Below are 17,524 nucleotides of genomic sequence, written 5' to 3' on the forward strand. Positions count from 1 at the left end.
AGGCCAGAACATGCACAGGATGCTCTTGGAGGAAGAGAAAATCACCCCAAAATCAGAGTCAATCTCCCACCCCCTCTTCCTGTCCCTCTCTCTCTTTATTGAATACACAAAATTATCCATGAAATTTTTATATAGCTTTTTCGAAAGTATGAAACAATTAAATATTATTTGAAAGGTTGATAATTGAGAATCAGAGAAAAACCTGAGTCACACAATACCTGACCACTCTTATCATAACCGTTCTCTAAAGCGTCCCTCCAGAGCTGGCCACAGACCGCGTGGAGATACTTCCAACGACAGAAAGCTCGTGCCATCCTTGGAGAGAGCCCTGGGTACATGGCCTATGGATACATTTTTTGGCATTGCCATTCATACTTTCCATCTTGCTTTAGAAAGGGATTGAACCTTTTAAAAACCATGACGCATTCCTTTACAAACTTTGCAGGTAGTGTAAATTAAAAAGTGCTGCTTGCACATAAGATGTTTTAGAACCAACGAGTCCAAACAAATCAAGCACTAAGAACTGGAGAAGGCCGGGTGCCGTGGCTCACGCCTGTAATCCCAGCACTTTGGGAGGCGGAGGTGGGTGGATCATGAGGTCAGGAGATTGAGACCATCCTGGCTATCACGGTGAAACCCCGTCTCTACTAAAAACACAAAAAATTGGCCAGGTGTGGTGGCCGGTGCCTGTAGTCCCAGCTACTCGGGAGGCTGAGGCAGGAGAATGGTGTGAACCCAGGAGGTGGAGCTTGCAGTGAGCCGAGATCGCGCCACTGCACTCCAGCCTGGGTGACAGAGCGAGACTCCGTCTCAAAAAAAAAAAAGAACTGAAGAAAATTCCAGTGTTCCAATGTTAATAACATTCCATTTTTAAGGATGAAAAATGTTATTACAGTGCCCAATATCATCAGAATTGTAGTGACTGTAAAATGAACATGTTTAAAGTATTCTGAGGATGAGGAAGTGTCATCCAGAAGCACGGTTCTATTTTTGCTTTTGATTTTGATTGCTCCCACTTCTATGCTATTGACATACATAATTATAAAACAGATGCACCCTGGGCTGCGGCTGAGGAGGACCCCATCATAACACTTGCATCTGAACAGCTCTTTCAGGCCGGGATGGTTTTAAGTGCTTCAAATGACAACACAGTTGGGGCAAAGCAAGGAACAGGGAGTTAGCGCAGGACGGGGAGCTGGCACAGAGTTTCGGTGTGAGGAGATGAGAAGGGGTTGGAACCAGACTGTGGCCGTGACTGTGCAACACGGAGAACGTGATTAATGCCGCTGAACTGCACGTTGAAAACGGTTAAATGGCAAATTGTATTTATATATTACCACAAAAATCATTTGTATTTTACCACAAAAATAACACGTTTGTAATCAAGCATCAGAAATCTTTTCTATATAGTAGTAATAGTTGTTGTTTTTCTTTCCAGACAGAGTCTCTCTCTGTCACCCAGGCTGGAGTGGCACAACTGTAACTCACGGCAGCCTCAACCTCCTGTGCCCAAGCAATCCTCTCACCTCAGCCTCCCAGGGAGCTGGGACTACAGGTGCACACCACTGCACCTGGCTACCTTTTTTTATTTCACTAATTTTTTGTAGAAACAGGGTCTCTATGTTTCCCAGGCTGTTCTCAAACTCCTGGCTTCAAGCAATCCTCCTGCATTAGCCGCCCAAATTGTCAGGATTACAGGCGTGAGCCACTGTGCCTGAACAATACATATTTATAAATAAAGTTTATAATATGTCTTCTTACAACTTTGCAAGGTAATTAGCATTTTACTCCAGGATTACATATTTAAGTAACTTCATCACAGGCAACTGAAAGCAAATCCGCAGATATTTATTAAACACCTACTGTATATAAGACACTGAATGATACCTAAGTTGACAGGGCACAATCCCGGTCTTTGAGGAGGTCAAGCCAGCAATCATATGCCTAAAAATCTTAATATAATCAATATCAAATAAATGTCATATGATTAATTTGTCAAATGAATGTACAAATGAAGTGCCAAGTGAACTACAGTTCATTGAGAGCAGGGTTAACTCACCGTGGCCTATTGGCCAGGAAGGGCTAATTGATCCCTGCTTCTTTTCAACCGTTATTACAGCTATTATAATGCATATAAAATGCTTGCTCTTCTTGAGCCCTCAAAAACGTGGGCCAAATTTTAGGGCCAATTACCTTCAACCCCATGGGTTGCTTCACATCAACAGAGTTTTGTTTCAGTTATGTTAGAAGCAAAGACGGAGCTGTTAGAACTGAAACACTTGAGCCATCCTGCACCACTTGAAGCAGTAGGTGACGCCAACGAAGCAACAGTATCTACGAGGGACACAGTGTGAAGCCTGATACAGGAAATACCTCTTCCGGGAAGTTATATATAAAAAACCAGCATGGTTCACCGGAAGAAGAAAACACAGCCTTTGGAATCGCTCAAAATGGGCTTCAAATCCAAGCCCCATCACCTCCTGCGTGATGCCAACAAGCTACCTAAACTCCCCATCTCATTGTTTTTAATCGTGTTTATTCTGCCTTCCTTAAAGATCGACTGTGCAGTGGGAACAGGGCCGGGTATGTGGGAATGGCTGCACAGTGCCTGGTGCACGGTGAAGCTCTGGATGTCTTCGTTTACTCCCCAGCCCTCCCTGTCCTGTCTCCCATCATTAATGCCCAGGCAAGAGAACCAAGGTATGGCTGTCCCTATCACCTTTTAGATCCTTGGCCCGGATACCTGAGGACTAGGTGCTTGGGTTTGCCATTGAATTCCAGTGATAGTGCTTACATTAAGAAAGACATTTTGATTCACTCTAAGAAATTAAATCTGCTACTGGCTATTATCAAGTCACTAATACGCATGGATCCCCCCAGCAGCCTGAGTAGATTTCCGTAACAAGTCAGTTAAACACAGATGACAAATTCAACCACCAGTGTGCACAAGGGATTCAGGAGAGAGCACAAACTCACTGCAGTCAGAAGGCCTGGGTTATATTGCTATTGAAATATGCCATTCATATAATAGCACCCTCTCCTTGAGGGTAAGCAAGGTAAGCCAGTGGCTTGTTTGCCCCTCTTAGCCTAATGCTCTAAGACAAACGTCTGCACTCTCACTCCTGCTCTGAGAACACACTCTTACCCTCGACGGAGGGTGCCAAAGAAATAAAAAACTGTCTTTGCTCTTCATCTGACAGTCTTCCCTACTTATCCAGATACAGACAGGATACCTTTCCACAATTATCCAGGAATATAAGGAAGAATGAGCTGTTTTACAAGTGTATTCTCTTTGACTGTATGTTTTAGATCAGAAGCTGCTTTGGTGTTTTCTTAAAAACCTGAACTAACTTCCTGAGGACCCATATCCCTTCCAACAAACACCTGTTCCAAGTAGTGTCAAGCACCGGGAGTGACCTGCGTGGCTCCAGCACCCTCGCACAAGCTCCCTGGGGTCACTCCTCCCCTTTCTTCGAGGTGGCAGCCAGGAAGCTGCAGTGCAAGTTTAAGAGCAAAAAAAAGTGACTCCTGGCAGGGCTGTGAGTGTCCCCGCCTGTTTACAGCCCTGGAGGATAAACTCAGACTGCACCTCCCAGACTTAATAAATCCGGGAGCTCATTATACAGCCTCCTGTGCGATGACCAATTTACACAGCTTCCTGACTGCGGCCAAACTTTTAAAAACAAGAGACTACCCTGAAACAAAAATAAAGATCCACAGACAGAATTCTGAAAACAAAGTCCTCAAAGTCCACTTCTTAGCTAAAAATAATACATTTAAAGTAAATTCTGTTTTCCCGATACACATATTTTATGTGGATGATAAGTTGCATAATCTCATAGAGGACCACAGACACACAGTCCCTGCATGGAGGAAGTTTCCAGGACATCCAGAGAGGAAGAAGAGTGAGCAAGAACCCACACTGCCAAGCGTCCTGCGCTGGCTTCCACTGCCATCTGCACACGGGCACCGCACGCCCTCACCCTCGTGCTCCCCGGCAGGACCAGCTACTGACACCACAGCACAAACCACACCAGTCGGCACCCCAGGTGTCCACTCCACAAAGCCACCTGCACACCGGCTGCCTTCCTTCACCTCCCTGGACATTCCCTGCTAAAAGTACCTCCAGAAACTTGCTGGGGAAAAAGTTTTTAGGTTTGTGACTAGAAGTACAGTGGAAAGTAATTAGGACAAGTGTAGATGCGATTAAAATGACTCATGTAATTGTCTGGCACAGGAAAACTGATCACGTCCACAGCTGCCTGGGAAATGCGCTCGCTTCCAATTCCGTGCTGGCTTGTGTTTTGGAACCGACTTGTGATCTCAGATCCTTTCACCACCAAACGTGAGCTCTATTCAACGTGTCAGGTGCCTTAGATCCAGGCCATTAAACACAAAATAAAATGAACTCACCTTGTTGCCCTCAAAATCAGGGGTGTCCTCATGTATCTCTTCATCTTCTTTAACTATCTCAGCTTGTCTCTGGGGAGAAAATACACCGCGTTTTATCAACTGCTTATGTCGAACTCCTTTAAAAAAATCAGAGAGCACGTGAAATAGTGCAGCCTTCTAGACCACTTCTATGGGTAGAGCTGGGGAAGTCACTGCAGTTTCTCCAGATACAGAATGGCATCCACTCTGCATTTTTGTGTTTGACTCCACCAGGAAAATGTCAACCTGCTTGGTAAAATTGCTGGAGAAACCTCTTTCTTATAAGGAGTGGTGTGGGCGCTCCAGAGACCTCTGGTCAGCAGGTGCTTTCGTAATTCTCGGGGCACCATGAGGACCCCATCCAGGGCCCTCTGCTCCCTGGTCAGCAGACGCCCTCCACAGCCTGCCTGTCCTCACTCCTCACATAGCAGTGGGTTTTTACTTTCCATGGTTATTTCCTAGTTTTCATGGCACACTGGCAGAAGACAAGGATCTGTCCTAATCTGTGTCCCGCAGCCCCTCTCTGCTCTTGGGGAAAAGCATGTGGTTCTGTGGCCAAAGAAAAGACTCTCCAGGACCAACTTCCTTTATATTTCTGTAGCAGTCAGGGCAGGCTGATGAGGCTGCAATAACAAGGCAACCAAGCATGCGTGCTGCACACACGCGGCAGCTGGTCAGGGGGTGTCCCATCCCCACAGCCACTCAGGAAACCCACTGATGGAGGCCCCGGCGCCTCCTGTTTCCTGACTGCAAAGGAAGAGAAGATGCAGTGTGGGAAATCACACGCTGGCTGTTCATGAACCTGCCTAGAACCACTCACCTGTCATCAGGGAAGGCGGGTGGCATCACCACCCTGAGTCAAAGTGGGTAGAGAAGTGCATTCTCACTGTGTGACCAGAGCAAAAGAACTGCCATTAGTAATGAGCCATAAAGACCCAACGGCTTCTGCCAGCTGACCTTGAATGTGCAAGAACAGGGTTCTGTGGCGAGGCAGACGTGTAGGTATGTCTTTGGTATGGCCAACCCCATCAGCCCAGACCTCAGACCTTCTGAAAACTCAGACCAAGCCTGTATGAGCATTATCTTCCTATAGCTTATGTAGAAAAGCAGTCTCAATGATTAAAACTCTATGGGGAGTGCTCAAACCACGTAAAAAAAATAAGCTTTGTAAGAACACATTATTTTAAAAAATTAACATAATGTCAATCAAAAACATGTTATTTTAAAGAATAGTCGATGTGACATCAATCATTGATTGATTCATTTATTCAGCAAGTATATAGAGGACACCTACTGTACTGAATACTACAATGCCAGAAGACACAAGTGATTATGAGTACAAACAAACAAGGCCCTCAAGAAGTTGAGAGTCTTATAGGGAAGACAGATATTAATTAAATAGTCACACAAACAAAACGACTGTGACAGGTGCTACAAGGAGAGGTACATGGAACAGAAAGAGAATGTAATAGTATTTAACATATATGGGACAGCAACAAAGATATCCTCTGGTAATTGACTATTAATGTAAAATCTGAAGGATGAACCAATGTTGATATATAAAAACAGATGGAAAAACTTGCCTGGCGCACGGACCAGCATGTGCACAGCCCTGTTGTGGGAAGAAGCGCTGAGCTTCAGACTTGCTGGGGGTCAGTGCATGAAAAGCAGAAGTGACAGCAGCAATCTAACCAAAAGAGGATGCTAAGTGGGACCAGAGCGATGGTTAACACAGGCAGAGAGGGGTGCAGAGATTCCAGACACATTTAGGAGGCAAAACTGCAGAGTCCAAGGTGATCTGGAGACAGAAGGGTTGAAGAGGTCAGTCTCAGGAATACCTCTTCAGTTTCCCTTTTGTCTTACTGAATGGATCGGGGTGTCATTCATGCACAGATACAGGAAGAGAAGAAGGTTTGAGGACAGGGGAAGGAGACCATGAGTTGCGTTCTCACTCTGCTGAGCTTCAGTGTCTTAGGACATCTACAGGAGGTGTTAATTCAGCAGATGTGCATATGTTCCTGGAGGTCACACACACTGACGCTGGCGTGATACAGAATTTTATATCACATAGAGAGGACATCCAGAGTGAGAGGAGAAGATGCCCTACCCCTCATCCTTGCTGAACACCAGCATCTGATGGCCAGTGAAATGACCAGAAGCCTAAGAGAAGGACAACGAATGGCCAGAGGGAAAAGAGAAGTCAGGAGTCTCATTTGACGAGATTCTCTTGCGAATGGAAGAGAGCATTGCAAGGAAAACAGAGTGGCCAGGAGCGCCAATGGGTGGTGAAGGTCCTGTGCGACAAGAACTGGGGAATGTGTTGGGTTTGGTGGCATGGAGCGGAAGAGCTGTTTTGTGCCACTACGGGCAGAAGCCTGAAGAGATAAAGAAGAGGGGAGAAGATGGAGAAAGTGAGGAGACGCCACTCCCTGCAGACCAGCTCCACACATGAGGGGACAGAGACATGCTCAAAGAGGACTGAGACCAAGAAAGAGTTGTTTTTACTCATAACAAGAGTGCTTTCAGCATGCTCATATGCCAGCCAGAAGGACTTGGGCATGGGAGAAGCTGAAGACACCAAGGAGGGAGAGAGAATTGTTAAGCAGTTGATGACATACAGTCCTGAGAGGCTCCGAGCGGGACAGGATCCAGCGTCTGGGAGGAGGGGAGATATGGGTAGGAGAGGACGGACCTCTCCTTCTATGATGAAGAAGGGGCAGATGGCACAGATTAAACATCCTGTACCCTGACAGCTGCCTAGCCCACAGCCACAGCTGCCTAGCTCAGAGCCACTCCCTACCTTGTTCCTCACCAAAAAAATAAAAACATTCAGCCAGGCGCGGTGGCTCATGCCTGTAATCCCAGCACTTTGGGAGGCTGAGGCAGGTGAATCACCTAAGGTCCAGAGTTTGAGACCAGCCTGACTAACATGGTGAAACACCGTCTCTACTAAATACAAAAAATTAGTCAGGCGTGGTGGTGCATGCCTGTAATTCCAGCTACTTGGGAGGCTGAGGCAGGAGAATTGCTTGAACTGGGAGGCAGAGGTTGCAGTGAGCTGAGATTGTGCCACTGTACTCCACCCTGGGCAACAAGAGCAACACTCCATCTCAAAAAACAAAAAATCAAAAATTCAAACTTTTTTCAAATACTATTCATACATTTCAGGGGAGCCTGAATCCCTTTCCAGACACGAGAAGTAAAGGCTGATTCCTCTAAACTGCCCAAGGTCAATCACCTCTCCCTGGCTAGGGACAAGACAGGCATAGACACGTGGCAGCTTTCAGAGGGGCCCCTGGGAAAGCCTTTCCTCACTGTTTAAATGGTGCAGTCTCTCTACTCTTCCCAGCATTCCATGTCTCAGTGTGCCAGCCACAGCAGAGACTGCCGCCTTGAGATCATGAGGAGACAAGCCCCAGGACAAAGGTGAAGGCTCAGAGGGAGGCGGTGGAAGAATGGGGTGCCCAGCCACTCCCCGAGGCTCGAGGGGGCCAACCCCAGAGCCTCTCCCACACAGAAGGCTTGAGTCCTTCTGTTACGTGGCCTAATAGACGTTCCTGACTGTTTAAACCACTTCTCTTGAAGTTTCCCTTTCCTTATAACCAAAACATCCTTACAGATATAGTAGCTAATTATACTTTTAATTTATTCATTAAAGGCAACACCCCAAGGATCTGGGTGGCCTCCGTCTGACTTACTCTACACAGATAAAAGTGCCAAAGCCTAAAGCTTCATTAGGTTTTTTCCAATTAAACAATTCACAGATTACCCAAGTTTAGATTGACCTTCTTCTAATTAGTCCCAATTATTTTGGTTTCTCTTTGGTTGGTGGCTTATTCTTATCTCTTTCTCTGGAGGGAAATGCATTACACCCCTGGGAGGCACAGTGCAGGGGGCACTGCCCTAGTTGCTATTTGAGAATCCAAGGAAAGGTACTCTCCTTTTGAACGGACTCTTTGAGACTGTCTAAAAATAACCGGATTTTAGAAGAGTAGAAATGGACCCAGTCCTTTGTGATTTCAGTCAAACCATGCTTCTCGTGCATCAGCTGAAGACCTGGGGTTTGCACAGCCTACTTACCACCTGGGGAAGGATGAAGCAGCCTGCTCTACTAAAATGGAATTGGCCATGTTCAGAGTGAATTCTAGACTATTTCCCCAAGAAAGGAATCAAAGGTGAGTGTCCTGGACCTGGCAGGGTTTCCAATTGTACACATTTGCCCACCTTCTTAAAGTAGTTACAAAACTAAATATAATCTTATCACTGGAAGAAGACCTTGCTTTTGTAAAAATGTAGTACTTAAATCAGAATTTCAACATTAATGTTTTAATACCTGGGTGCCATTTTTTGCACAGATTGTAAGAAAATTGTTCCTTAACATTGGGGTAAAATGACTCGAGACTTTAGTGTAAAAATTCACTACTCTCTGAGAATGAAAGCTTATCAGGCAGCAGGCACACAGGCCATGCACCCCCGTCCATCTACAAATTCCCTCTGCTGATGGAGATGATGGGGGAGGGGTGGATGCCAAGGGGTTACATTATCTGCTATTATAACCAAAGATAAAAAAAAGTTTGAAAATAAATTATAATTTCTTAAAAATAAAAACCCAAGAAAGGAGAGAATGCAGCCTAAGAGGGAAAAAAACAGGGGATCATTAAAGACTCGCGATAATTCATGCCACAACCCAGTGAATCGCCTTCTCTGTGACAGCCGGCCACACCCCACAGCTTCCACCCTAACACCCTGTCCCTCTTGCTCCCATTGCAATTCCCACAAGCTAAGCCTTCCGTCCTATTCACAACCACTTAGTTCAGGACAAATGAGTTTCAGTGACTCTGAAGCTTCCCACTTTTATGACCCAGGTAACTGAGATCACTGGATTAACTCAAGGTACCGCTTCCCTAATGCAGAACCCCAAGCTTGATTCTCTCATGAGCCACAGATGAGCACCCACAGAACTCTGTGAGGGTCTCCATGTCAAGTTTGTGCTAAAAGAATGAGCTTTCAAAACAGCCAGGAGCCTTGAGACACCAGTGTGAACCTCCCAACACCTGCCCATAAGCCAGGGGCTCTGCAGAAATCCCTGTGTCCGTTGATAGAGACCCAAGTGACAAAAGCTGGAGGACAGAAAAGTGACTTGTATGATTAAAAGTATGTGTTGTTTTGTGAGTAAATTAATAAGAAACCAAAGGCTGAACAAGAAAAATGAGAACATTCTAGAAATCAAAGCACAGGTCAAAATGCACAATGAACAGTCATCTTGCACTGTCAGGAAGACCAACACCCAACACCACCAACGACCTGGCTTCCCAGCTGAGCCTCCGACCCTCTCTGCCCACATTCAGTGAGGCCATGCTCCATTCTGTCCTCCCCTGCACAGCTATGAGATGTTTTGGAACCGACTAACAAGTACTGGGAGAAGCTCCTAGACACTGGAATAAAGGAAAGGTGACAGGAAAGAGGGCTGCGGAATCAAAGTCTTATTTATCATCACAAATCACAAAGATCACATGAGGCCCCTCCACAGGGGCCAAGGATGGGCTACATCCTTCATTTCTCCAAACCTGACAATGGGAGTTTAGTGACAGATATTGAAAGTGTCACAGGAAAATCGAAGCGTCCTCCCACACTGGACATCCTCCAGGGATGCTCGGATGCTGTGCTGTTAGTGTCACTGACCACGAAGCGATGGCCTGGGATTTGGAGGACTATGCATTCATGAGGTTCCCTTCTTCAACCTAGAAGGCTTGACTCCAAATTCATACATTTACTAGTCGGGATGTTATATTTTGTAATATTTTATCTTTATGGTGGCACTACACTGCAGAAAGCATAATACTGCAGACACAGTGAGAAACAGCATGTGAGACGCTCAGGCTAACCCACAAAGTTAAAATCAATTACTCAAAAACAGGAGACAGTATTCCAGATTACTGAAGAAGTCAGCACCATGAAGGCATAATATTAGGGCCAAACCATCCTTCACTAATGGCCTGGGATGTTCTCACGACACGGATATATGCACCTTCCCTGTGTCCATGGGGATGCCAGTCACCCTGACTCACAGCCAAGAGCCTGCCCAGCAGGCAGCACAGGCACAGAGTGGAACTGGGCAGCCAGCCACCCTCGCGCAAGTTCTCCAGGCTTGGCCCACTCGGACGCAGCCACCCACCCGGTCCATGACTGTCCCAGGAACAGAGGGTCTGCACCAACCACATCCTACGTTCCTGCTCCACGGGAAAGAAGGAGGTCCTCGGACAACCGTACACAGGCAAGGCCTCAACTGTGTGTCACGAAGAGTCCCAGCAAGAAAAGGTTCGTGGGGAAATAATCAGAATTAACCAAAAGCTTATATATAATTATAACTCTAAGACTTCTCTGAAACAATACACTCATGTGCACCGTGATTCCCCCAAGGAGAGATATGAGAGCGGCGCTTCCCATGTGTGCATTTTCAAAGATGCAGAACGCGATTTGGGCAGCACCGCTCTGTCTACATGGCCTGAGCTTCATGCCTTGCCTCTGTTGATCAAGCGCATGGGATTTTCTTGTATCCACTTCTGGCAGATTTCATAAGCCTTTGTGAAACACCCACTGCGCGTCAGGACCCGGCGGGTGGGAGACAAGGTGAGGCAACATCCTCCCTGGGTGTGCTGTGCAGGAAGGGTCCTCCTGGGACTCAGCTGTCCCCAGCATCCCAGCTGAGAGCCGCTCTTTCTGCTCTCGCCACGAGCGGAGGATGCAGAGGGAGGATGGGTGACCTAGCTCACCCTCGGGGGGGTCTTCCTGTCCACAGATAATGGCTGAGAGTCTGTTTCTATGTTGCTCAAAGCCACAGGACTTGTGCTAATACTGTCGCTTGACAGCAAGAAAGTTCCATTCGCTGAGACTTCGTCCTACCTGGCATGGAAAATTGCTGCACAGAAAACTTTTTCTGGAAGCCCCTCCTCCCCCACGGCTGGTGGGTGGAGTGTCCCAGGGACCTGCTGGCCCTCTTCCCTCCTCTCACTTCACATTAGTGCAGGGTGACCGAATTCACTCCACTGCCTCAAAGACGACAGAAATCAGAATCACCAGCAACCAAAACTTATGAATATGCTTATTATACGCAAAGTTATGACAACAGTGTTTGTCATATGAGGATTCTGCCTGTGTTGAAAACTTGTGTTGGACACAGTCTACCACCCAGAAAGCCACAGTAACATGTCACAAATGTGACAAGGGTACATTTGGCATACAAGTAACAGCCTAAAATGTCCTAGTTTCCTTATCACTAGAAAACTCCTTAAATGGGCAATACGAAATATTTTAACTGTTAGTTTGGATTTGCAAAGAAAATGAAATCGTTTAGTCACTTTTGACATGTCAAGAAAAAGAGAAAACAATATTACTAGAAATTTAGAAAATATGACAGGACTCACAGGCAAGATGCTCAAAATGCCAAAAGCGGAAGTGGAAAGCTAGAATATTGAGATGCAGTCTGTAATATTTTTCAAATGTGTCACAGAAAATAAGAAATACAGCAGAAGTTAAAAAACAAAGTGCCAAAGTTAAGAGTGATCCATTCAGAGAAAGGAGTGGAAAAGTTGGCTGGATACCAGGATTTGGTGCTTTATAATTCCAGGAGCAGGGGTGGAACCTCATCTATTTTAGAGGAATAAAAATGGAACTCTAATGCTAATATTGATCTTTCAGAGAATATACATTCTTTGCTCAAAAACTAAGAATTAGAAATGTACTTGTTTTGCCTTCAGGTGGGTAGTGAAGACAAAGCATGCATTTTAGGAGATCATTGAGCACAATCTGCCATTTGCCCGAGTGCTGGAGACTCACTCAGGTGCGCAGCTGAGATGCAACCCTGGCCTGACCCCACCTCTTCTCAGAACCCTGCTCCCCACTCCTCCCTGAGGCCAGGAGGAGGGAACAGTGCCCCAGCGTCCACCATGCACCAGTGCTGGCCGCACACTCAGGCCACACACAGACCTACACAGAGACAGCATCCCCATCTATGGATAAGGAAACAGAGGCTCAAGGTTTCATAATCATGCCATCTAATCACACTGTTTACTCCATTATTCAGTCATCATTTCATAAAAAAACTACTAAGTCCTCCTCCATGCCAGGAATTCTGCGAGATACAGGGCCCAACAGTGAGCAAGGCAGCCAGCCCCTTTCTTTATGGAGTCAGTAGCTTAGTGAGGGGACAGACACAATCATCAAATAATGATGAAGCCAAATTTGCAGTCACACACAGTGAAGTGTTAAAAGGCGTCTCTCCAGCAGAAGCTGTGGGGGAGATGGGAAGACAGGAAAATGCTTGACACAGGATCTGAGATGAGCAGTCTCTAACTAGGGGAACACAGAACATTCTAGAGTCCAGAGAGAATTTGCAGGGAGAGGGTGAAGGATGACGCTGAGGCAGTCAGGTGATAGAATGGAGTGAAGACGGCATGGACATCGGACCCCGGATACCCACCTGGTCCACAGGCACCTCCAGCTGCACATTGTGCTCCTCTTTGACGTCCAGCGCCCCTTGGGTTTCCTTGCTAGGAGTCGGTGCTTTATACACGTCACCTTCTGGGGAAAATCACACGGACAAACTTTTGAAATCCATGGAGAAGCTGGAGTCCACTGCATATTTCCTGACCCAAACCCAAGTTACGAAGTCAGGCATCCTGGAGCTTTGGGCAGGCCACCTGGTCTGGGGTCCCAGACCCCGTCCGCCTCACCCCGTTTCCCTCTCGGCCTTCCTGTTTCCATCCGCCAAGGTGCTCAGCGTGGTGGCCTCGATTTTAGCCCCGTCTGCTTTTGTCTCTGTCTCCATGAAGGTCCTGGACCCTGAAAGTCATGCGATTGCTGTGCCCACCACGGTAGCCACTCCACGAGATGAAGCGCAGGGAAGGCCTGTGTCCACCAAGCCTGGGTCCAGTTAATTCCGTTAGAAATAAATACATGCAAAGCAACCCCACTGGACAGCAGAGTAATAGAATAAACTTTAAGAGAATGCAGCTTCGCCTGTAATCCCAGCACTTTGGGAGGCCGAGGTGGGTGGATCACGAGGTCAGGAGATTGAGACCATCCTGGCTAACATGCTGAAACCCCGTCTCTACTAAACATACAAAAAATTAGCCAGGCGCTGTGGCGGGCGCCTGTAGTCCCAGCTACGCGGGAGGCTGAGGCAGGAGAATGGCGGGAACCCGGGAGGCGGAGCTTGCAGTGAGCCGAGATGGCGCCCCCGCACTGCAGCACGCGCGGGAGTGCGAGCTCCAACTCAAAAAAAAAAAAAAAAGAAAGAAAAGAAAGAAAATGCAGCTTCAGCCAGACGCAGTGGCTCACGCCTGTAATCCCAACACTTTGGGAGGCCTGAGGTCAGGAGTTTGAGACTGGCCTAGCCAACAGGGTGAAACCCGTCTCTATTAAAAAATACAAAAACTAGCCAGACGTGGTGGTGGATGCCTCTAATCCCAGCTACTCAGGAGGCAGAGGCAGGAGAATTACTTGAATCCGGGAGGCAGAGGTTGCAGTGAGTGGAGATCATGCCATTGCACTCCAGCCTGGGTGACAAGAGCCAAATTCCATCTCAAATACAAAAAATAAAAAAAAGAAAGGAAATGCAGCTTCCCTGCCTCTTACTTAACAATAGGGTTCAAACAACCAGGTGCTAAAGTTGTGCACTGTGAGGTAGTCAACTTAATGGATTGCTAGAAATCATTTTAATTAGCAACACAATTGGATACACCGAACACTTATAAAATCCCAAGATTCTTGAAAAGTTTATTCTCATCCTGATCGAAGCAATAGGTGACAGCAGAAGAGAAAGAGAAGTCAGCCAGCCGGTTCCTTCAACATCCAAAAAGAGGAAGTCAGCCGGCTGGTTCCTTCAATGTCCGAAAAGATAGGACTGTGGCCACTGGCAAGCTCCATCATCCAAAACCAGAAACTAATTGCAGCCCCATTCATTTCTCTGGCCAAGAGTCCTGGACCTACCTCACCCGTCACCTGGCCCATTCTTGACCTTCTCCCCCTTCCCAGCCCTCATCCCGAGGAAAACCGTCCCCAGAGTCCTGAACTGAGCCAGAGGGGTCCCTACTCTCGTGGGTGACAGGTTGGAAGGTGAGAGAAGGGGGTGGAGAAGTGGCATTCACTGGGAGCCCACTGTGTCCCAGGCATTTGATATTTAAGGCTCGTAGCAATCCCCAAACAAACTTACTATGCCTATGGTCAGTAACGAATTGGCCCACAGTTCCACGCTCAGTGAGGGCCACAGCTAGGATCTGAACTCCAAAGCCACATCCTAGCACCAGGCTGCCTCCCAGATGGAAGGCCTGTGTGCTGGGCAGCCCCAGCTACTTGTGTGGGATGTACATTGCCAAGGAAGAGGTTTTATACACAGTGATCAAATTTTCTATTGCTCTTGATATATAGTCATATGTCAGGTAGAGTGGGTTCAGCAGGCTTTGGTCTGAGAGCCGCCTGTCCACTCTCCTGCCTACATGCTCACACACCTGTCTCGTAGCCTCGTAACCCCATACCCCTAACCATAACCCTAACCCTACATGCATGAGCACGTAGGCCACACTCCCACCTATGTACTCATGCACCTGCCTCACCTCCCCATGGCCCGTGCATTCATTGTGGAGTGTGAAGAGCCAGGAGGGGAAAGGACCACAGGGGAAGCTCTAGGGGATGTCCAGATTTATAGCTGAGAAGTAGAGAGAGGAGCAGCAGGGGGAGCTAAGAGATCCTCAGAGTGCAAAGAGGACAAAACCTGAGAGGTGTTAGAAGGCAGCAGAAGCCACGGGGGCCTGGGCACGGTGTCTCATGCCTGTCATCCCAGCACTTTGGGAGGCCGAGACAGTTGGATCACTTGAGGTCAACAGTTCAAGACCAGCCTGGGCACCATGGCCAAACCCTGTCTCTATTAAAAATACAAAAATTAGCCGGATGTGGTGGGAGGTGCCTGTAGGCCCAGCTACTTGGGAGACTGAGGCACAAAAATCACTTAACTCAGGAGACGGGGGTTGCAGTGAGCTGAGATCACACCACTGCACTCCAGCCTGGGTGACAGAGCAAGGCATCATCTCAAAATAAAAGAAAAGAAGAAGCCAAGAGGGGAGGAAGAGTGTTTAGGAAAAATGACTTCTAAAAATGTTCAGCTGCTGCAGAGAAGCGCGGGAAAGCCTCTCCCACCACCTTGCTTTCTCCTCCATAACCAGCCACATGACTCACATCTCTCACTAAGTATCCACCACACGCATAAATGAGATGGGACCTGAACGTGCCTCATTCAGAGCTGGGCACCCAGTAAGAGCTCAGTGAGAGTTAGTAATAGTAGCAGAGTGGTAAAAATAGATGGAAGAGCACTTTCCCAATTATCTCATTTTAAAACCAGCTCTGAAGATCCATCTTTTAAATGTCTCTTATACTCAAAAAATACACCTAAACAATCTAGGTGGCTTTTGTGTTCATGTTTCTCCCAAAAGATAGATTTATTTGTTGTTTTCTGTCATCAGTCTTTAGGAAAGAAGATACCCAGTCCTGCTGTAAGCTGATTTTAAACACTGTGTTTATCTTGGAGGCCCCCTGATTAGAGAATCCCATTGCCTTCAGCAGTGAAATTTTGTTTTTCTGCCCTGCCAACTACTGACCTACCTACAAGCTGAACCTCTTATTAATAAAGCAGATAGTTACAAGTCAAACAATATTTCTGGAGTATAAAATTTTCCTGAAAAAAAAAAAAATCCCACGTTCTTAGCCTGGTAAAGTTTCAAACTGCCTACAATAGGATGAAATTGCACGTCACCTGCGCCCCTTTGGACTAAAGGTTCTGCCAATGTTTTCCTCTTTTCTTCTTTGGCATAATAAACAGAATCCTGTGTTTTAGGGGGTATGCCATCATATTTACAAGGTTCTTTTCCTTTGGAATCCACCTATAGGACAAATGAAGAAGAGAAAGTCCATTAGGAACAGTGGGATACAAGGAGTCTGATCAGGTTCTCTAGGTGTGGACAGGAAGACACAAGCTCCTCAGAGAAACAGTAGGAGGAAACTCAGGCACCTCCAAGAAGCCTCACTTCAATTGCAGCCTCTTCTACTCTATTACTTGCATTCCCCTCTGAAAAGCAGCAAAAATAATTCTCTCCCTCCCTCCCAGTGCCTTGGCAGGCAGAGAAGGTTAGTTCACTTCCTAACTGGAGGTGGCCTTCCTAAAACCTGACAAAATCAGGGCTTGCTTTAGAGGGATGAGCAAGTCAAAAGAGGCGCCTCTGGTTTTTTGGAGCCACTCTTTAAAGCTTAATAAAAACTGCTGTTCAACAAGCATCACAAAGCTGTTCCTGCTGGAACCTCTGAGCAGGATGAGGGTATCTGTGATGAAAATTAGCCATGTGGCGGTTTACTTTGGGGTTGCAATAAGGGATAGCTCACATGTTTTTTAATCTGTAAACAGTAACAACAAAGCACAACTAAAACACAAAGTAAGATGACATGCAGATATCTGCTCCTCAAATTAGGACGTGGTCACATCCTGATGAACATGTCCTAAGGTGAAAGTATCTAAAGTCGAAAATGCATTTAATACACCTAGCCTACCAAACATCATGGAGCAGCCCTTCCTTAAACGTGCTCGGAACACTTACGTTGGCCTGGAGACGGCATCGCCATCCACCTGCAGAGGGCACATGGCTGACAGGCAGCTGTGGCCGTCACTGCCCAGCATTCCGAGAGTATCCTACGGCTTTCTACTGAACGCGTGAAGCTTTTGCACCACCATAGACTCAAAAATCCTAAGTCGAACTAAGTCAGGACTGCCTGTAATTCCCTTAGCACCATTACAATTCTATCCCATAAACTATCTTCATAATACAAAATGTCTTTTTTAGGTTTTCTTTTTTTGATCTTTTCTCAAGTATTTGGAAGTGAATACAGGCTGAAGTATATAAATAGGTATTTCTCCCGAGCTCTCTATGTCACTTAAGAAATGTCAAACTGAAAACACCTGTCTTGTACCGTTAATATATTGTATATGACGCAAACTACCAGGTTTTTGATCTTTGTGGAAGTTAAGGTATGAAAATAGCCCTCCAACCTT

The 17,524-nt window shown here is 46.6% G+C and overlaps 1 protein-coding gene across 8 annotated transcripts in view; it reads right to left on the reverse strand.

The window, feature by feature from the left end:
• The window catches only part of DCDC2C (doublecortin domain containing 2C), a 141,717-nt gene that overhangs the window by 55,966 nt on the left and 68,227 nt on the right, over window positions 1-17,524 (reverse strand). For all 8 annotated transcript variants that reach the window (XM_063624015.1, XM_063624017.1, XM_055253193.2 and 5 more), the window contains 3 exons: window positions 16,238-16,364; window positions 12,911-13,011; window positions 4,414-4,482 (listed from right to left, as the gene is read on the reverse strand). In XM_063624015.1, coding sequence (XP_063480085.1) covers window positions 4,414-4,482; window positions 12,911-13,011; window positions 16,238-16,364 — 297 coding nt within the window. The remainder of the gene's footprint in view (window positions 1-4,413; window positions 4,483-12,910; window positions 13,012-16,237; window positions 16,365-17,524) is intronic.

Source organism: Symphalangus syndactylus, chromosome 18 (assembly GCF_028878055.3).
Source record: "Symphalangus syndactylus isolate Jambi chromosome 18, NHGRI_mSymSyn1-v2.1_pri, whole genome shotgun sequence".
NCBI lineage: Eukaryota > Metazoa > Chordata > Mammalia > Primates > Hylobatidae > Symphalangus > Symphalangus syndactylus.